Raw genomic sequence first — 22077 nt, 5'->3', positions numbered from 1 at the left:
ACTAATACAAGTTAGTAAACACCCTCATCAGCATGCAAATGTGTCAAATACCCCTTTTCGACCCCGTTAAAAACTTTCAACATTGCATATTCTGCATTGCAGTAACTATTTTTTTTTCTCTAGAGAAGTTAATTTAATCTACAAGCAGGTGGAAGAGTCACAACATCAGCATGGCACTCCTATGAGACAACAGTTGAGTCAGCATGACAACTTTTAAACCTTTGTACAGGTCACTTGCTTCCAGAACAAGTATGAAAATCGTTTAATAATAAACCCACAAAAAAAACACAGGTCGGCAAAAATCTATGTTCACATGAGCTGAGTATAAATACAGATGATTACTCGACACAAATGTAACTGTAGAGAAAAAGGAACTTAAAAAAAAAAAACGACCACTTCATGTGCTATTTGTTCTGCAAGTCCAGCGTGTGGCCAAAGTTTCAGTGTTGCATGCTGGGAAGTGGCCGTGCCAGGCGTCGTCATGCACTGGTTTAGTTACTGGTTCTTTGATGCACAGTCGCGGCTGCAATACTGGATAAATGTGGGTGGTCGTTAGTGAGGATGCAAGGCACTAAAGTCTTCCTGGTGTCTACGGGTTAGAGTGCATGTGCGTTCAGAACGGGTCATCACAAGCATACTCTAGTGACTGAGAACTGTGAAAGCTTTCACCTCACATTAGCATATGTACAATAAAATAGAAAAGGGTGACAGGGCAGTCATAGAAGAGCTTAACAGACCGCAGGAGGCTCCCTGCACGGTGAGTGGGATACCAATTACAACAACCCTGCAATTGCACTTTTTTATATTTCATTAACTACATGTTGTTTAACAACCTTTAATAATTACAGTGAAACAACATCAAAATCTGATGGCTGAATACAGGTCCATAACGAACATTGTCTGTTGTATTAAATATAAGCATACAAAAACAGACCACAGACAGAGAACCCCAGACACTTGTGATGTGAAAGGTCACAGTTACATGTTATGGGTAGGAGGATTTTGGGACTTTGCTCAGAACTTGTTTGTATCTGTAAATTGGGTGGGTGAATCCGTTTTTGAAAAGCTATATATATATATATATATATATTTTTATAACGTTTGATATTATAAGTCTCATTTCTGAGCGCAAAGTAAATAGTGGTTTGAGGAATCCGTTCGGTGGGAAAACACGGAACAAAAACGACAGCCGCCGAGCGGCCTTGTTGGGACTGATCTGAGTCGGCATCGAACAGTCAGTGGTGGTCAACACCAGGACCGCAGATCCACTGGTCCATAAGTCAGTTGTAAATCAGCATATTAAATCTTTATGATATAAAAACTCAAGTCACATGACGACAGACTCACAGAGACAGGAATATGTTAAACATGTACTCAGAGCCCAATCTATGTACAAAGCTGATGGTCATGTGTGTTTGGGAGTTAAGGCCACAGTTACAAGGGACAGTTGATCTACTTCATTATTGCCTTGTACCTAATAATAATAATGGGATGTATTCATACTGCAATCATTTTCCACACTAACTTATCAAATCTTTCTTCTACCAACTCTACAAGTCTTTCTGCTCACACCTCCTATACACTCTCCGGTCCTCGCCAACATAAACATCCCTTCCCTTCAGAGTCATTGAACTAAAATCCTGTCTGTGGCCTGTAAAGATGAGAACTACAATCCCAGATCCCCTTTTAAAGGAGGGACAACATCTGCTCTCCCATTTGGCTGCTGTTGACCCGACCAGCTGACTCATCACAGCTCTTTTTCACAGCTCATGGCAGGTTAAGCGTGACATTTCTGTGCTGTGAGTGTGTATTGCACTCCCCCCCGCTGCCACCCCCCAGTCATGGTTTAGCCTGAGAGGACACCAACCCCGCCGGTCAACCATTCACAGGAACACACAACGATAAAAGTTGAAATAAAAAGTGATGATGCAACGACAGCAGTGACTGCAAAGGCGGGCCGTGGTTCTCCATCAAGGACTGTGGAAAATCTCTGCTCCATTTGGTCCTTCGTCCCAGTCTGAAGCAAGGCTATGTTGGCCTGGGGTTAGACCCCCCAGGGCTGACTGACTTCTGCAGGGCTGGTGTTCCTAAGTGAAAGCCTTGCTGCATGGACATGGGGGCTGTTGTGGGGGGCTGGTACTGCTTTAGTTGTGAGGGGTTGTGCACGCTGACCTGACATGTGCCGGTGGGTCCTGCCCACTGGGGGGCACTGTAAGACGTGAACCCGAAGCCCTGGGCCACAGGACCGAGGGAGCCTTTGCGAGACCCCAGAGAGGCAGAGGGGTTGCTCGGGTTGGGGAGGTGAGCGTTGGTCGTGGACGTGTTGTTTGCCACTACAGGTCCTGGGCAGAGGTAGCCTGGGGCGGAAAATTTACGGGCCATGTTGGCTGGAGGAATGATCTGTTAAAACGAGAGGAAATGAACAAATAAGATGAATAAAACTTCAATAACAACACAAGTTTGCAGTAAGGTGAATACCCACATCGTGTCCAAGAGTGGCCCCAGCTTTAGGCCCTTTTTTGCACTGGGACAGACTGATAGCATCTCGGGCCCAGTTATCTACTAGTTGGTGCAGGTCGTCAGTGAAGGTGCCTTTCCCCTTCTGGGTGTGAGGGACGGATGACGGTCCTGTGGCCTGAGGCAGAGGAGTCATGGCGGCCTGGTCATGGCCTGAACAGTTTGTGGAGCCTGACCCACTTAATCCTGGAAATGCAGGATCAACAGGTCAGCCTTCAACAGGATTAGTCAGAGATATGAACCATGGAAAGCAGCTGGCACACACCTGTGCAGCCTCCGAGGCTCGGCATGGACAGAGAGCACGTTAGCTGCTGCGGGTCGACCGCCGTTCCTTTAGTCTCTGTTGCAGAAGAGGACGTTTGCTTTGGAGGGGACTCTGATCCATGACTTTGAGCTGAGGATCAAGTCAACAGGTTACATCATGGAGTAAATATTTAAGCAAAACATTTTCTTTGACTTTTTAAGGAATAAAAACACGCAAAGATTGTTTTACTAAAGTCCAAGTTGTCACCAAAGCTAAACAATTCCAACCTGAGTGTACGGGACTGGGATGGCCGCCGCTGCGAGACTTGTGGTTCTTGCTTTTGCGCCTGCGTCTGCCTCCAGCCATCACCAGAGCAGGAGAAGCGAGGCACTGAGGAGGGGACTTTCCCATCTGTTTGTACAGGGCTGCTATCTCCTCCTTCTGGCGGGTGTGCAAGGCCTGAATCTCCTTCATGTGTCTGTAGGAGGAAAACGAGGAGCGGGATCATCTAACCTTTTCTCAAAGTGTGAAGGAAGGAGTGTGGTGTCAGAGCCATAAAATGTGTCATACTTTTCTCTCAGGCGACTGATTTCTTTCTGTAAGACTTCGTCGTCCGTCTCAGACTCGTCGTTGTCGCTGCTGTAGTGGGCAGGAGTGTTCAGAGGATCAGAGAGCGAAGATGAAGGTCCGTTCTGAAGGCTGCAGCTGTGTGAAGAACTGGAGCTTGGAGCTGGAGTCACTGAGGAAATCAAACATTAACTAATTTATTTAAAACATCAGCAGGGATTTTCCAAAGTGACTACTAAGCAAAGCAGCACAGGTTAGATCAGCACATTAAAAGGAAGGAGTTCTCCCACCTGTGACTGAGAACCGTCCCACCACTGAACCAACAGCTGGCTCAGACGAGGCGCTGCTTTTGGACACTTGGAAGCGACCGATAGTTGTGGGCTGACTGGGTCTGTCAGTTTCAGAAACGTCTTTGGACAGAGAGGATGAGCGGTGAAGAGTGTTTTCTGGACTTGAAGGTGAAGAGGATGAAGAGGAAGAAGAAGTAGAGGAGAGTGAGGGGGAAGCAGAAGAAACCACACTGGATGGATCTGGAGCTCTAGTGGAAGCCTCATCAGGTGGAACAGAGATCTGTAGAAGACACAATAACGTTTAAGAAACTGAAGAACCAGTCTTGAACCCATAATAATAGAATCTAATTGAAATGACAACAGAAACTCACTGTGAAGCGTCCTAAAGTGAAACCTGGGCTTGGAGGTTGAGCTCCATCATCAGCCTGAAGAGTCTCTGGACTTGCAGGTCTTCTCAGCTGACTGTCTAAATCCCCCTGCTGTTGCTGAGCCTGAATAGTGAAATAAAAACAAGAAATTTTAATGAAACAGTGGCAAGTGGCCCACACACCCACTAACTGACAAAAAGGATAAGAAATAACTCCATGGGTGGGTCTGAATTGTGGGAGTTTTTCCTGAAATAAGACGAGTGAGAAGTATCGGATATGCATTTTGGCTACGCATCTTTCTAAAGGTATAGACAGTCTTTCTAAGAAATGTCACAACAGATATTCTGAGCAAAACCCCATCTATTAGTTTGGTAGCTCCTCCCACACAGGACCATGGCGTCAAGCTCAGGTAGGTGGCGAGCAGCGAATTTTCATGCGAATTCCATTTAGTGTGAATGCACCTTTAAGTGTGTGTATCAGTATTTGCTAATGACAGCAACACAGAAGAAGTGCAGCTCAGTCTTATGTCGGGTTTGCCAAAGCCACACACAGGATGAAGAATTCAATGGATTTCAATGGTGATTTGAAGTGATAAAAATAGTGTTGGCAGGTTCTTTATGCTATAGTTATCTTAATAATTGTTCTTATGTTTTACTAATACACTAGATTCCTCCTATGTTTCATGAAGCTAAATAAGCATCAGTCTACAATTGTTATCTATTACTCTATTATGATTTATCTTTGAAAAAGAAATGTCCATTCAGGTTCACTATTTTGTTTAGTAAATTTTTCTCAAAAGTGTGAATAACATAACATTTATTTAGGGGCTGCAACTTAAACTCTGACTTACAGTCTGAAAAACTTGGCAGTTGGATTTAGTCATCTTGTGATTGGTTGAGGGGAAGTGAGTTAATGAGTAATTGTGACTCAACATTGTTTACATCATTCACTGGTTATAATCTAGAATGTGAGTTTTTGCCCAATAATACTGTAATTTAGTGTAATCACATAAATATACTGAAGTAATTTAAAGGTTGAAGGTCCTTAAAATAACTTTTCCATTTCCTTACAGTTGTTAGAAAAATAAATAAACTGAGCTGGATACTAGAAGCACTAAATGCAATGGCAAATCTCCCTGATAAAACCTAGGCTTTTCTATCGAACTGATCCCTGGAAATGTTTGGATTCAAATGAAGAATTTAGAATGAAACGGGAAAAGATCTCACCTGGTTTGGTTCAGGAAATTGGGGTGGATGTTCTGAAGGAGGTGTGGTTGCTTGATCAAAGCTGGTCTAAAGTAAAAAAAAAAGGAAATATTAAGTTTGAATCCATTTCAAACAATGGATGCAGAACTCTTGAGATGCATTGTGTTCAGACCTGGGACTTGGGTTTGGAGGGCGGGGTCTGGGCATGTCCGGCCTGAGTCGACATTGAGCCTGGAAGCTGCACTCCACTCGACAGGGAAAGATTTGATGGGGGCACCAGGGTGGTTCCGGGTGGTGGGGAGGATGTGGCAGGAGGGGTGGAGGTTCCTGTGCTCTGACTGGGATCGACTGATGCTGAAGAGGCAGAACTTTGGTCTTTAAAGAGGGACCGCAGCTTCATGTCTAAGGTTTGAATATCATCTCTACCAGCCGTCTTAGAATGGAGCTCGCTCCCCTCTGACTCCACAGGCTGCGACGGGATCTGGGTCTGGGGGTGCTGAGAATGGATGGTTGAGTTTACAGACTGAGAAGGTTGACCATTGAGTTGCTCTAATATGGGAGCAGATCCGACAACACTGGGAGTGCCGGTGGAAGCAGAGGTACTGCTGGATTGAGGCCCGGCTACAGCAGAGATGGACGTCAGAGTGGAAGAAGGGGAGATGGTGGAGGACGGAGGAGGGATGCTAGTAGAAGCCGTCGGGGGCTGTGGAGCAGCGGTTTCATGAGAAGGCTGGGAGGATGGAATGGAATCAGAGACTGCAGGTTGTGACAGAGCTGATGCTGGTGGAGAGGAAACCCTGCCAGTGGATTGAGGAGGCAAAGGCGTTGCAGTGGAGGTGACGGACTCGGATGGAAAAGCCGTGCCAGGAGTGGAAGCTGCTGCAGCTTCTGAAGGAGACAGAATGCTAGAGATGTGGCCGGCCTCAGAGGATGGGAAGGTGACTGGTTCTTGCTCGGGAACAGGAGGATCAAGAGTGTTGCTTCTGTCAATACGGGCCTGCTTCACTTTACTGAAAGCCTCCTGGAGAACCCCAGATGGGGCAGAAAGAGAGAGACCAGAGGGAGCTGTGGAAAAGGAAAACAGAAAAGATTAAATTCTGAGATAAGATACAGTACAAATAAAATCTGTACAGAAAATAATGATTTTCCTCTCACCAGGGCCAGCATCATCTCCAAATGATGTGTTGGTAGAAGGAGCTCCAAAGAACTTGTCTTTCAGACGAGCTTCTGGGACTGGACTGACTATGAACCTGCGGCCTGCTGAATGAACCACCTGAGCTGTGGTGCTGGGAGAAATACCTAGAGGAGGAAAGAAATATTATAACCCAGAACATCAGCAGGAAGATAAACATTGTCCAACCAACAAAAGGTTGCTGACCTGGTATCATAGGAACAGTCAACTCGGACTGCTGCTGGTCACCAATCTGAAAAGAGACAACATGTCGATTTAATCATTTTCAAATTCTGGTAAAACTTTTCATAAAGTTAATGAGCTGATAAATGAAAATAGTTTTAACTCTTTCACATTAGAGCTTTTGACTATTGTAACTCTTCAACAGTTTTTGCAATTCATGTAATCCCAGCAAATTCTGAGGCAGAGAGAAGCAGTTTTACGCTGATTAGAAACACTTTTTAGTAGTAAAGTGTTTACAAAATCAACATTAATCATCTGATTCTGTCACAGAGAAAAGAGGCTTTACATCAATACGAACACAGATCCGATTTAAAAAGATGCTTTTCTCTGTGCCAGAATCAGCTAATTTATGTTGATCAAGACTTACGGTATGTCAAAAAGCGTTTTATTCAGTAGGGGTGTATGAAAATATTTATTCAGTGAAATACTTAATTTGCAAATACTTTTATTGATTTGAAATACTGACATTGGGATATTTAAATATTTATAAGAAAACATGTCGTTCAGCAGCTTAATTTTGTTTACCACTTAAACCCCCGACCACTAGTTGCCAGCACAGCACATTGAGCCTCTGTCAGCAGCTCTACACCGAACCAAACCAACACAAGATCTCTCCAGAACCATCTTGTGAAAGATGTGAACTCTGAGCCTCACAGCTGTTGTTATAACATAGCGAAATGAAGCATTTAGACTCAGTTTTAACTAAGGATGAGTACCAAACAGAAAAGCTTTGCCAGGTTGGTACTTGTATTGTATAAAAACACAGATTTCGGTGCTTCATGGCTCATGGAAGAACGAGTTGGACCTGATGTGCAGCGTGCACCCCGCAGAGCTTCAGTTAAAATGCTGAAGAAGAAGCGAGTGGAAGTTCTGCTGAACTTCTCAACTAAAGATTCCGATTCTGTGACCTGATGGATCAGTTTCATGTATAATGATCAGAAAAATACATAAAAATACGCATTTACATCCGCATGTGAGAAATCTGTGCTGCAGTGCAGCCTGTCTGAAAAAATGAAATAAAGCATCTTTGCCGCATTCAGGCGCTCCTTCATCCTGTCAGGCATCTGAACCATTTTAAAAATACAGGTTCAGCCACATTTAGTAATGTTGGAAATTAATGACACTTTATTTTCTCAACCAGAGATATGCAACATTACCGGTTAAGATGCATTTAATCTGAGGGTTTTTTTCCTATGCTGAAAAATATATTTTTTGTGAAATTTAGACAGTGCTGAGTGTTAAAACAATGTTTCTTAAATTACCAAAAGAAAAGCTCCATGAATTTGCTTTGTATATTAGTATTTGTTGCAAAACAAAATTTTCCCATTAAATAAAATGTATTTTACAATCATATATGTGAAAGGTGCAATAACATTTAGATAAAGCTTTTTCTAAGTCGGCAATTAATACGTATCGTTTGGTTTTTTTTTGTCAGACTTGCCAATTCACACCTTTAATATTTAGGTGACTCTTCTGTGTTAAGGGATTAAGATTTACCTGGGAGAAGCCTTCCTTCATGCCCTTTCCCTTTTCATCAGCCATCTCTATGACTTCCCGGACCTGCTCGATGAAAGACTCACGCTCGTTCTCCAAAATGAACTCACTCTGAACCTGTGAAGGAGAGCAGGTCAAGTTTAGAACAGACAACACAGTTTATACTTTTAAAAGAGGACAGATTCCACTTATTTTCAGACTGAAAAATAAAGCAGAGTCTTGTTGCTCTTTTAGTCCATTTATGTAAATAGTGTGGTAGTAAAAATACAATTATAAAGGAGACCATGTGTAAGTTTAAGTGACATGTACAGTATTTAGCAAAAACAAAAAATCCACATTACCATAATCTCTGCTATCTCCTCTGGGTTATCACCATCAAGATCAAATCTGAAGGTCACCATCTTCCGGTTATGAGTTTCAAGCTGGCACTCAGCCACTCTGTCTCCAACATTAGAGATCTGCAAGAGATCGAAATATTACAGACAACTGAGTAACAAAGAAGAAATGCTTGACACACCAGGTACATACGCTGAGAACGTTGAGTTTGGCCTTTGTGCCCTTCTCGTGGCGAGAACGGCTGCGGACAGATCGTCTCTGGTTGCGCTTCATAGAGCGCCCTTCGTGACGACCCCCTGATGTGGAACTCCCGTCGTTGCCATCACTAAGACCTGAAGCAGCATCTGACAAACAGCTGCAAACACACAAAAATGAGACAAAGGGTGATTGAAATATTGTTAAGCATGAAGAAGAAAAAATAATTCCGACCCCCCCGATAATGTTACCTATCTGGCTGCTGTGGGACGAGGGTAGAAGATCCTGCTGGCTGCTCCACTGGAGTTCCCTGAAGAACAGTTCCAGCCTGAAAGAACGAAAACTTTGAGCTGTCTGGAACTTCATCTCAAAACCAGACCTGACAGTTAAATTCACATTTGATTACTGTACAATAAGACGTGAATATATACAATATAGCTGCATTTGTGTCAGTAAAGATAAAGCCACTGTATTATAAATTGCATAACTATAAAACATCAACATCTGTAAACTGGGTTCTACAATATCCTCCACAAGACGGACGGTTTCTTGTTTACATTATTTTTTTTTGTATGTGCGAGTTCAAAAAGGTGAAAAAATACAACTTAGCTTGATTTAAAAAAGAAACCCATTACATATTTATCAGTTTATAATTAAGTAATATATTTTAAGAAAATATACATTGACATACAAAACAAGTATTTGTATTTCTATAGAAAGTATGTACAAAAATGACTTATTAGCTACAACTAAATAAACATCCTACCACCATACAAGTTCATATTGTGGTCTGGAAAATACCTGAAGAACAGAGAGGCATGATGCCTGATAGAGGAAGAATAGATGCTCTGCGTTGATTGGTGGAGACATGATAGGAGGACTTGGATCATTGGCCCAAGACTAAGTCATGCAAAAATACGCAGCATGCAGACAGGAAGAAGTGGAAGAACAAAGGAAACAAATATAGCAATGAAAGATTCTGAACATCCAGGGGAAACAAGAAGACAAGACAAACCCAAGTGGACATAAGACAAGACACACCATACAGTATTGTCTGTAGAGACGCTCTCTTAGAAAGCTGTAGAAGTTACATGTAGTTTAAGTGTTACGTCTCCAAGTTATGTATTCTTAATGAAACAACAAAATGTTATGTTGCTTTAAAGAAGCGAAACTTTGGAGAAACTCCCACAATTTTTGGCCAGGAGGATCAAGAAAAAGAGGAAAAGAAAATACTTGTCGACATGTTTTAGTGAGATGAAGGTGTGGATGTAAAGCCTCACCTGTAGCTGTGAGGCTGGAGCCTGTACCAGAGAATTGCTGCTGTCTGAGTGCGGCTGTGATGACTGAGAAGATGAAGACGATGAGACTTGCAGAGAGGAAATCTGTATGATTGTAAATATGGGAGACAGGGGGAGAAAAGTCAGGCAATCAACAAAACATGACAAAAAAAACATTGTAAACAGTACAAAAAATTAACTGTCATCATTCTGGGACTTAAGAAATAAAGTGGGACAGTAGAACTAACAAACATTTTATTTAGAATGTCAATCAATTGCTAAAATGCGGTAAGTAAATTATATAATCCTCAATGCAATAACATAAACCTACTATTAGCTTCTTTAACGAATGTAAGTAGCTCTACTATGGTCAAAACAGAAATACATAGATTGATGTATTAGATTTCTAGATATTTCTATCATTATGAATATTTTATTTTATTTTTATCAGTGTGAAAAATTGAAAATTCTAGTGGAATATTTTAATCTACTTGAAGAAGAGCTGGTGATTGGTAATGAACTCTATAGTATAAGAAAACATAGTAAAACAATATTATACCCAGGGGGGCAGGAGAAACAAGGATCCTGTAAACTAGCACCAACAACTGACAAAATGTGTGAAAGTAAGCTGCATTGAACAAGCATTTCCCTACTCAAAAGTGATTCTGGGTGTATATTTGAGCAAACTTTAGACCCCGGCGGAAATCATACCTGTGAAGATGCCACTGAAACTGGCTGGTTCGTGGGCCTCACAGACACAGCTTCTGGTTGGACACTTTGAATCTGCTGAACCTGTGGTAGGACAAAGAATTGAACCAAATACTTAAGACAGAGAAAGGACTAAATTTTAGTTGGGAAATGATGTTTTTCTTGCTCTACAGACATCACAATGCTGTGGAGCAAAGAAAAGAATGCAGAAATGATCCAGGGACACGCTACAGAACCGTTTTCTTACCACTGACTGCTGTTTTGGATCACTTTGTATCAAAGATGCTTGGGGCTGGAGGTGTGGACTCAGGACTATGTTGTAGGACACTCCAGACAGAGGAGGCTGGGACTCGGAAACAACAGAGGAGCTGGGGATTCTGTCTCCTATTTCACGAACTGTAATTTGGGATTAAAAGTATAAATGAAAAACTGTAACAAGAAAGTCTTTCAACCATAGTAGCCTGTGCCTGATGTTTCGTGCAGACCTGCATTGGTATGTTGTATCTGTTGGTCAGTCTCTGGTTGGTCTAACTCCACCTGCACAGCAGATAAAGTCTGACTCTGAGCAGGAAGTTGTCCAGTTGTCTGAGGGGTTAAGAGGACTCCCTGTGACATGCCAGGCAGCTGGGTAGATTGGGGAGCACTGTAGTTGGAGCTCTGAAGGCTCGGTTGAGATGTAAGCTGGGCACCCATATGTGAGGAATGTTGGTTTGGTTGTGGGGCAACAAAAGAAGACTGCGACTGGGGTAGTATCTCCATGCCAGACTGTTGGCCCGTCTGCTGTGTTGGTACTGACTGAACCTGCACCTCTTCTTCAAGCCTCCTCTTCTCTTGATCTTCTCTGACCTGCAGGGTAATTTACAAATGGTTAAGACCCTTTCAGTAACAGACAGAAAGACCAAACAAATCAGGATGGACTTACCTGCTGTCGCTGGGCTCGTTTGCGCCTGATTAGAGATACTCTGTCTTTTATGGCCTTTGCGATGGTCTTGTGGTCCCCTTCACACACATAGCCAGACTCAACCTAAAAATGTAGGTAATGAACCCTTTAGTGACCAAGTTAAATCAGTTCCTTTTCAATCAGAGTAAATCAATTCAAATCACCATTTCTTGTGCCACATCCTCTGGGACGTCTTTGTTGAGGTCAAAGGAAAACTCGATGGCTTCATTGTCTTTGTACTTCCCTTTCAGCTTTTTGATGTCTTCAATTCTGAGCCACAGCTTAATAGCCTCCATCTCTCCGTCGTCCTCTTCTGCCAGCTCCACGCGCACACCTGTGTCCTCCTGGAAGAAGGCGTGGTTCAGCAGGTCTTTGATCGAGTACCTAAAAAGACAAAAAAACTCTGTTGTCAAATAAATGCTTCTCAGAAAAATATTGAGCTCAAACTTGTAAAACGGGAATATTTTAGATGAAAAAACCTCTCATCCTTGTTTTGGCGAATGCACCCCTCAATGATCTCCTTCACCTCAGGAATGGCTACCTTGTCAAAACTGCCCGGCTTCACCCCCTAAAGGAAACACATAACTCTAAATGAGAATAACTCCTCTCCTGGGGAGAATGGAGCTTTTGCTTCTTTACCATAAAACTGACTGAAAATTTGTAAATGACAATTTTTTTTTTTTAAATTATATAAAAAAAGATCATATCTTTATTAAACATTTTCTAGAAAACAAATTCTATACAAAACTAAGTTAAACATGACTGTGTGAACTCTATAGATAAATAAGAAATCCCAAAATAAAAACAATTTATTTGTCCACTAATATAAATAAAAACTGGCAAATAAAATGCTTTTTTGCAAATCTCTTTCAAATTTGTTTTATAAACTGGTGACTGGAATAGAGTAGCAATGCTAGGATTTAAACCTGCATTTGCTCCAACTAAGACGTATGACCTCACAGCATCTGTTCCACCAGCTGACACTAATAATATAAAGCAGTAGTTTTGTTGGAATTTCTGTAATAAATGCATTTTTATCCAGATGTAAATGTAAATCGGGGGTTCAAAGATTGTTAAGAAGAACCTTAAGAGGCAAAATGAGGGAAATGTCAACTAAAACTCCTTAAAAATATTTTTATTGTGAGAAAATAGTTGATTAAAGTGCAATAGGGTGTTTTTTTTTATATATATAATTTAAGACAGTTTATATTTAAATTGTAGGGCACTGGAAGCATGCCAGAGGCCCTGTTCCTAAAGCAGATGGTTCTGATGGGATCACTGCAGACTTCAGGGCAAGTAGGATCAAGAGCTTTACAGCTGCAGACATGTCGAGTTGTGCATTTTATAAAGCACAATGGAAATGACCATTCAGGATAACAGAATAGAAACATTAATAACATGAGGATTTGTAATTATCAGGACAAAGCTTAGCCTCATGATAGCTACTGGCAGATTACAATCAGCCACACTTAGAAAATCCCTTTTTGTCAAGGGGAGACCTCTCAAGAACCAGCGCCACTTATTACTCGTTTTTGCAACAATTATCAAAACATATCAATAGAGAAAGAGACACATAAAGAAAGAGAGCACTGGAAGATGTAGAGCAGGCAATGAGAGATGAAAACTGTGGGAAATGACCAGAGGAAAACATCTGTTTCTACAGAAAAAAATCAAGGAAGACTGAACAATAATTTGCACTTCCTGGAAATGGAAATTAAATCCCATCATCCTAAAATACTGCAGTAAAACTCAACTGTGTGACACTATCTCTATGAGCTCAAGAACCCCGCTTACATGCTGGGTTTTGTGGCTTTATTTTATAACACTTTGCGGCAAAAGCCTCTGAGATGATGATAGTGAATCACAGATTTAGGTATGAAGACACATTCTAGAAACAGGTTGAACGACTATCTGCCAAACTCTGAATCACAGATGACTAAGAAGCAACAATAAGCCACTGTGTATGGATGAATGAGAAAGTATGAGTTTATCTAACACAGTCATTTCCGCTCAGACAGGACTTAACCAACAGCTGTTGGGAAAAACAGCTCCAGTTCTTGCTAGGGCATCTATGCTTCTATGTAACTAACACACATACACCTTGATCAAAAAAGAGAAAACTATGAAAAACTGAGTTTTTTTCTCTTAAAAGTGGGACAATCGAACTGCAATAACAGAAAAGAAGTGCTGAGAACTAAACAGATCTGTGATGCTAGCCGTCTTAGCACACAGGAAGTGAGGCGCGGCAGAGGCGTGACATGCAGGGGTGACTGAGAGGACTTACGCTGGTAACTCTGCGGTAGATCTGTGCAGCATTCTGGCACTCTGAGTAAGGGTACTCTGAAGTGGCCATCTCCAGCATGCACATTCCAAAGGCATATACATCCACTGACTCGTCGTACTTCTCCTCATACATCTCAGGCGCCATGAACTCAGGGGTACCTTAAATCAAAACAACTATTCAGAACTCTGGACCTCCCTTACTGATTGAGTGGGCTTCTCACAACCCATTGTCCTTCTGCTCCTCTAACCCATGGGGGCTGAGGAAGAGGAGGATGAGAGGAGTGACCAGGTAGATGTCGTCTTCTGGAGGACCTGTGATGTGAAAGTTGGAAGAGAGGGGGAAAAAAAAAGAAAAAAAAGGGAAAGAAAGCAAAGAGACAGAAACAAAAAAGGGGGAAGATGGGCTCAGTTAGACTGTAGACAAGAAGGCACGTGTTTGTCTGTGTAAGACCTTGTAGTGTTGACTTCTACAGGTTGATAGAAGATGTGCAGAACACCTGTTAGAAGTTATTGTGCTCAACAATTACCTCTAAGTTTAATCCCCAGAAATTCAATTTTTTTGATCCAATTAGGAAAAGAAACAATAAAACTAGCTATGGAAGTAAATTTTGTTCAGACCTCATCTTAAACATCTTACCCTTTTTTTTAGTCCACTTACCTTTTTAAAGTCTGACTTACCGTCTCCTGACCTGAAGGAGGAAAATGTTTTAATTAAGGCTGAGAAAAGTAGATCCCATAGCTAGTTAAAAAGATGAACAGCGTGTTGCTGCACATAATCCTCGTCATACAATGATGGGTTACTTTCAAATGATCAGGTCTTACACAGAAAAACGGATTTGGTTGTTGGACAGTAATCATTGTTGATATTGATGTGTATTACAGCACACTGTCAGACTTACCAAGCCCATTAAAGATACTTACTCAATGACCAGCAGTACCCTATTCATTCCAAACAGCAGAATGGGGCACAGCTGAGGCTAGAGCCTATTTTAAAAACATACCCATGAATATGAAAGAAAATAAAAAATAAAATAAAAGAGAACAAAAAAAGGGTAAAATGCTGACAGAGAGAAAGTGGAGAGAGCTCCCTGGACACAAAGATGGAGCAAAAAGATTCTGGGTCCTGCAATATTTTAAAAGACGGCAAGAGACACACACTAGAAAAATCCTGTTAAAGCAAAGCCATAGAAAAAAGATTGTTAAACATTGTTTGTGTAAGGAGTAAACAGACCACATATTTTCAAACCACAGAACACAGACCAGTCTAACACAGAAACAAGGGCCATATCTACAGCCTCTGTTAGCCTGGTTGAAGGCATGTTAGCTATCATAATGATAACGGTGATTTGAAGAAGAAAAGACATTAGGCGCTACTTACAGTCAGTAGATGTCTGGAAAAAATATCTCCTTTTAGGAGAATCATACAACAGAAATGCTGTGTACATGGACCAAGACTAGGTTTAAAATGGAATACATAATATGTAGAGGGGAAAGTCTATGTGGTTATCCAGCTAAGATCACCACTGTGTGTGGCCTCCACTTAAGCTGTGGTTTGACAGACAGTTGAAACATGGTGGTCTGTTTTTGAAATGCGTAGACAAAAAAAAAAACACAATTTTTCCAAAATAAATTATGCACATTGATTATTCACCATTATTCAAAGCCAGAGGAAAAAACATTACTGTCCCGTAAGGATCAGGAGAGAAGACGCTTTAGATCCGTACCTATAACACTCTTGGCAAATGACGCCCTCTTGAGTGTGGCCAGTCCGAGGTCTCCAATTTTGACCGATCCTGTTGGGCCTGTGATGAATATGTTGTCACATTTGAGATCTCTGTGGATGATTGGAGGAGCCCGAGTGTGGAGGAAGTGGAGGCCTTTGAGGATCTGCCTACACCAGCTGCGGAGCACTTTAATTTTCATCACCTTGAACCGCTTCAGGTACCTGGAAGACAACAAATTATTTTCACACAAAATATAATGCAAATAAAATAAAATTAATATTTTAAATGCAACTAATAAATAATGTATTTCAATGTGAAAACAGCCAAAACTAATGCACTTAGAGAGTAAATTTAAATATAAAAAAGGAGGATAAACAGTTGAGGCTTAAAGTCCCATTCCAATCCTCTTGATTTGTTTTTAAAAGTGTGGTATTTTAATAATGTCATACAATTTTGGAGCTGTACAGTCGTGCAGCTTATAGCCAGATACCAACTCAGGTGAGGGAAACAAGCTAATGCATCAGAAGAGAGCGGCGCATGGAACTTGTGGCTTGCCGTAGTAACTTCTAGGTTACACATACAAGCTATTCCCAATGTCATTTTTGAATCTGCTCCTGATTCACAACAATTTGAATTTTAAAAAATACTCAGAAATGAAATTTTAAGCTTAATTTTCTTGATAAATGTCCTCCATCGACACGATTTCATCGCAGTGGGATTTAAAAACCAAAACCACCAGACAAATACAGAAAAGAAAGTCTGCCACATTTGCGACTCACGTCTTCAGGGTACCAGAGGTCATGAGCTCCGTGACTAAAACAATGCACTTCCTTCCTTTGGAAGGTCCCTCCCAGGAGTCATAAAAGCGAACAATGTTGGGATGCTGCAGTCCCTTTAACATCCCTGCTTCCTCCTTAAAGCGTTGACGCTCCGTCTTTGACAGCTTACGATCCTGTAAGGAACAGAAAGTATTTTGATATTTTTTGGATATTTTAAGCAAATGTTTGTCTTGTTTAAGTTAGTGATTGACTTTAAACACACAAGTTTCATATATTTTTGCTCAAGCAGAAATCTTAAAGTTTGTGTTTCTGTGGGAAATATCTGCTGGTGGGTGGAGGCACTGAACTAAAAGTCAGCTTGAAACAAGTTAGATGGATGAGCTTAAGAAGCTCCACCTAGAAACAAGACAAGGTGACCTACTTAGTATTTTATCTATCTTCTGGGGCCATGGTTCCCCTTTTTTTCAAATCAGGCATAAAAATGCACCAGGCAGATATTCCAGCCAGTCTTAAGAGTTCTGTAGCAGTACAACACTGAAGTACAATTTAAATGAATAAAAATCAAACAGTGAATGTTTCCCCAAATTCAAAGGAAAAGACTTCAAATTACACAAATACGACAATATTACAAGCTTAAATAAATAATAAAACCATTGAAACTTTAATAGTTGGACAGTTTGCAGTATTCTTTTTTTAAGTAATGGAACTTTAGCAGTGAAATAATTTTGTGAACAAATTCCACCTGGATGATTTCCTTCTCATGTGTTACTAAGCAGAGAGCGCCCATTCATAACAACACAGTCAGCTAAATGACCCACTGAATTGCTTGCCATCTGCCTTCAGCAAACTTGTCACAAAAGGAAAAAAGCGTTATGCAGTGATTAATGCATTTACCCATCATCCATGTTTCATCTTGTCCAGATTTGGCCTGCCAAATCCAAGTCCTACAGATCTACCACCCTGTTTTCCAGGTCTTCCTGCTGCTGATTACCTGGATCAGGTGTGTTCAGTCAATCGGAATAAGGAGACACCCGAGTCAGCTGATCAGCAGAAAGCAGTGAAGAAAGAACAGAGTGGGAGATCTCCAGAACCAGGACTGAGCAGTCCTGATCCAGACTGGTTCTCAGAGGGCTCACCTAGACTTGAAGTTGGAATCTGAGGTCTCTACCATTTTTGCAAAAAGATTATTTCCCCTTGTGCCCCCTACACCAAGTAAATTAGTCTTTTCTGACACTAAAATAAGTCAGGAATGTTCAGTGAACTGGTGGGAAAAGTACTGTTTATTGAGACGATGAAATTCATAGAAAGAGGGCAAACAATTAGAACCAGAAAGTAACAGATATGGTTTAAAATGTTTTTAAAATGATATTGAATGGTATTAAAGTAGTCCCTTAACTCTAACAACCCAGCCAAGAAAAAACAAGATGGAAATTATTTTTGCAGCTTATAATTTTGAGCGAGTAAAGCAAATAATGTTTTTAAACGTGTTTTCAAAATGTGCTCTTTTATTTGGTTTAACAAGTAGTTAAAAGGCCAACATATATATACCGTATACATACATACATAAAGCATGAAGCATACACTAGTACACGAGTATTTAATTCATGTTATATAAAAACAAACTGTGACACTGTTGGTTTATGCCTCATTCATGAGTTTGGTCAGTAAGTTTCCTTTAGAGCGGTTAGGATTCTTCAGATGGTTGAAACGTGGCCTTCCAGGCTTAATACGCATAGACAATTTCAAAACAAAGGCTTCAGGCAAATCTCTTGGATTACTTAAGAAAAGGTTAAAAGCCTTTAGCACTTTTCAAACCGCCTGTTCATTGGTTTATTCATCTTATGCAGCACCTCCACACCCAACCCATTTAACCTGTTCTGAATTTTGTGGAGTAACTTCCGCTAAAGGACGCAACCCGAAAATTTGCCTCAACGAAAAAGTTGTCTATTTAGATAAAAATGCACACATATTTATCAGTGCATTTTTTTTCTCTTAACAAATAAATCTTTCTATAAAAAAGTCACAGTAAAGTGACTATAAATAAAGACATTTGTGTGTTGCTATTATGAATCCTATTAAAATTAAGGTCAGAATAAATACACCCCCCCCCCAGCTGTGGAACTGCACAAAGAAAAAATAAATGTATCACAAAATAATTTATCTCAATGAAGCAGCTGTTAGTCTACTTTACAATGTTGGCCTTCGGTGCATGAACATAAATCTGAATCCAACATTTCTCCTCACTGTGAGTCACTAAAAAGAGAACAAATGTGTCATTTGCAATCACTACTGTGTCGTTTTTTATTTCATTTTAGTACATCAAGCCGTTAAAGGGTACTAAACTTCATCAAATCACAGGAATGATGGTAGTGTTTCAATAAAATACTACATTTCTAAAAACTGCTGTAAACCTTAACATTTTTTTTATCTGGCATTGACAATGGATAAATTGTTGAAAAAGAATTAGTAATTCAACTTTTTCCTTTCATTTTAACAGGAAAATTTCCCCAAAACTTGTAAGGCGTGTTGTGTTGCTAAATCGGCAGCGCCGTTTACTCCAATAGGTGAAAAAAAGGTAAAGTCAACAGATCGAAGCCAATTGAACTCCACATGAATAAAATATGAACCATTTGCTTTATACCACTATATATTTTTTTTCTTTACTGGTTCTCTGTAATTACTAGATCACACTAATATTTAAATATGCAACTCAGAAAAATCTGAATCATCAATAACATTTCATTTAAGGTTAAAAATTCAAAATTTAAACTATTATCAATGTAAAGCCTCTAAATGTCTCCAAGATCATTTTTTCTTATTTAAAAAGAAAAGTAAATTGTGAAAAATGGTGGTATAATTTCTAAAATTCAGCATTAGACATTATATACAGCAGGCTTTGCCCTAACTTGAGTAAAAGAGGAAAAAAGAGAAAAGATCTGGGTGGTGGAAGGAACGCTCTAAAGCAGGCCCTGGCAAGGCAGCCGACTGCTTCAAATGGGAGATTTCTCTGCGAGGAATGTGACCCATTTTACATTCACACCAGCATTCTCAGCAGGAACACACTGAGCATGCGTGTGATTCGGTCTGTGAGAAGGAGGGGGGAGGGTACGCCTGTAATCTTCACATTGTTCTGAAATCAGCCTGCTTATGAGGTTGTATCTGTGAGACCAAGTGCTCTAATCACAGACTGAAAGGAAAAATAAATACTGGTGCAGTAAATGAGACTGCAACCTTGAAAGATATAAAGATTAGATTTACTACAGATTTAGATGTATTCACTACTAAAAAAAAGAAGTATAGAGAGTAAAAACATTGAAAAATTAAGGTGTTTTCTCAAAAAGACCCAAGAAGATTCACTGACTGCCACAAAAAATATATTCACAAAATACTTTGCATTTGCCCCCCCAAAATGCAAAGCTTTTCATTATGGAAACCAAGCATTTTTATTTGAATAATCTTCCTAATAACATTTCATAATAATTAGTAATAACTGACTAAAAACAATCCATAAGACTGAGGTGCAAACCTAACCAGGGGTCAATCAAGTTAAAATAAAAAAAATATAAACAGAATATTTAATATCTCGTATTAACATTCTTCATATGTTTTTATATGTGTGCAACCTAGCAGACTATCTACTTCCTTAAATTATTGATAGATAAATGTAAAATGTAGATAAGTACTTAGAATGGAGGACTATGTCACTGTTGCACCTTTGCACATATCCAGGAAAACATGGAGCTGAAAATGAGGTCATCATCAGTTACTTCAAAAAAGACAAGTATTTCTTCACTCGTTACTCTTGTTGCCAGGCGTGCCACAGTTTATTAGTTTAGTGTATTTAGTTTATGACCACCGAGTTAAATGATATACTTCAAAGCTCACCTGCTTTTCCTTACTGCCACATCAAGCTTTAGTTAGATAGACTTGATATGATCCTTTTAGCTTCTTAAATGCATCTTATACAATGAGCCAACACTTAGTTTTAAAGAGACCAAGTAATTTTCTGTACATAAAAATAAAATCAAATAAAAAATAGTAACAATAGCTATTACTGATCTAAAATCAACAGAATTAAAAATTTTATTTAATATTAAAGCCAGTAAATACATCCCTAGTTGTGACATTTGTGATATTAGAAATAATGGAAATTATTGAAAAAAAAACATTCTTACTCTATAATTTCTGAAATTGTTTTTTTATTTTTCGAACACGGTCACTGTCTTATTTTGAAAACCTAATAAGAAGGAATAACTTTATTATTGTTTAATGCTACAACTAATAAGAATTTCCTCCCAAATCATTATTACACAAAGATTTAATCAATAACTTAGACTAACATTTTTTTAATAAAAAATTAAAGCAATAAATGTTTCAAATATGTTAAAGTTTCTCTTTTTTTATCTACCAAAATATATTGTTTTTTACTAACAAGTCCCTGTGTCTAAACTGATGTTACATTATTCATTCCAGCTAGACAGATGTAAATACTTTTTAATAAAATCTGTTTAAAGTCTATCATCCCAGGTGAACTTGTTGTTTCCACAAAAGTAAAGCAAGATAAAAAAAACAAGGAGAAATGTTTTTGGGGGGAATTTCACTACTCCTTATACATTATAAGCAATCAAAGAGGAAGTTCTGGTGGTCACATTTGCCAGAGAGGAAATAACAGATGTTGCGGAGCTAACGGTGTATAAGACATTTTTTTTTTTTTTCTAATCCTCCCAAAGGAGAGGACAATATTTTGAAACAATGTGAAAACAAGTACTTAAATTTAGGAACTTAAAAAATTAATGTGCACTTTGTAGCTTAAGTGTTATACATATTTCAAGCTTGCTGAAAGTGGTTTTGAGCCACCTTTTGAAGAAAAGTCGACAGGAAGCATTCACAACAATAAAGCATGTGGAATTATATCTATAGAAAATGAGATGGAGAGGTAAAAACAGTTCATACCTGTAGCTCACACCAAGCGACCTCCACTGTAGTCTCTGTGTCCAAACCCTTGTAGACGGTCTTGAAGGAGCCACGTCCGATCTCTATGTCAAACTTCAGGAATCTCCCATCAGGTGATGTTCCAACTGCTTTGGTTTCTGCCTCTTCAATATCATCTTGGACTCTTTTCTCAGCTTCCCTTTGCTCGGCTTCTGCTCGTGCCTTGGCGGAATCTTTGTCTTCTTCATCTCCTACATCCTCAGGATGAGCTTTTACCTCATTCAAGCTTTCAGGTTCTGCTTGGTTTGGCAATTTTGCAGGCCGGGCGTTTCCTTCCAGCTCTCCATCACACACATCTTGAACAGCAATAGGCTCTTGAGATGAAGGCACATTATCTACTCTGGAAACTTCTACATCTTTTCTTGGTTCTCTCTCCCCATCAGCAGATTTTTCATTTTGAGCTACATTAGTTTCAGCTTTGGGCAACTCAGTAGCAGTGTCAGATCTTTGCCGCTGGCCGGGAGGTTCCTGTGACTTAATCCACTGAGGTGCAGAGACCTTGTTGGGTAAAGGAAGGGCAAGTGCTGTGGCATTGGAATCGCTGATGACACTTCGACGCAAAAAACGATGTTCAGGGTTACACTTGTCACGCTCCATGGTGTGATGCCGGCGTCTCACGTCTGCTGGTCTGGACTCGCTCACCATTGAATCTGAACCAGAAGATGGTCCATTTCCACTTTTAGGGGGGGGTGCCAGGAACTTCACCATTTTGTCATCTGGCCTTTCCGACATCCCACCACCCAC

General features: G+C 40.1%; 1 protein-coding gene across 1 annotated transcript; it reads right to left on the bottom strand.

The window, feature by feature from the left end:
- On the bottom strand, positions 1-22077 carry wnk1a (WNK lysine deficient protein kinase 1a; the record flags this gene model as incomplete). The annotated part of the gene is given in 27 exon segments (XM_036212462.1): positions 1-2400; positions 2483-2703; positions 2783-2911; positions 3049-3239; positions 3332-3500; positions 3619-3898; positions 3990-4109; positions 5213-5278; positions 5364-6256; positions 6347-6490; positions 6570-6615; positions 8103-8216; positions 8441-8557; positions 8628-8790; positions 8882-8958; positions 9432-9530; positions 9911-10012; positions 10619-10699; positions 10863-11011; positions 11101-11461; positions 11538-11639; positions 11720-11939; positions 12035-12123; positions 13840-13997; positions 15563-15783; positions 16342-16514; positions 21295-22077. Coding segments are annotated over 27 exon segments (5628 nt in total). The 3' UTR covers positions 1-2028.

This window comes from Oryzias melastigma, linkage group LG6 (assembly GCF_002922805.2).
Source record: "Oryzias melastigma strain HK-1 linkage group LG6, ASM292280v2, whole genome shotgun sequence".
Taxonomy (NCBI): Eukaryota; Metazoa; Chordata; class Actinopteri; order Beloniformes; family Adrianichthyidae; genus Oryzias; species Oryzias melastigma.
This window is presented reverse-complemented; position numbering and strand designations above follow the sequence as displayed.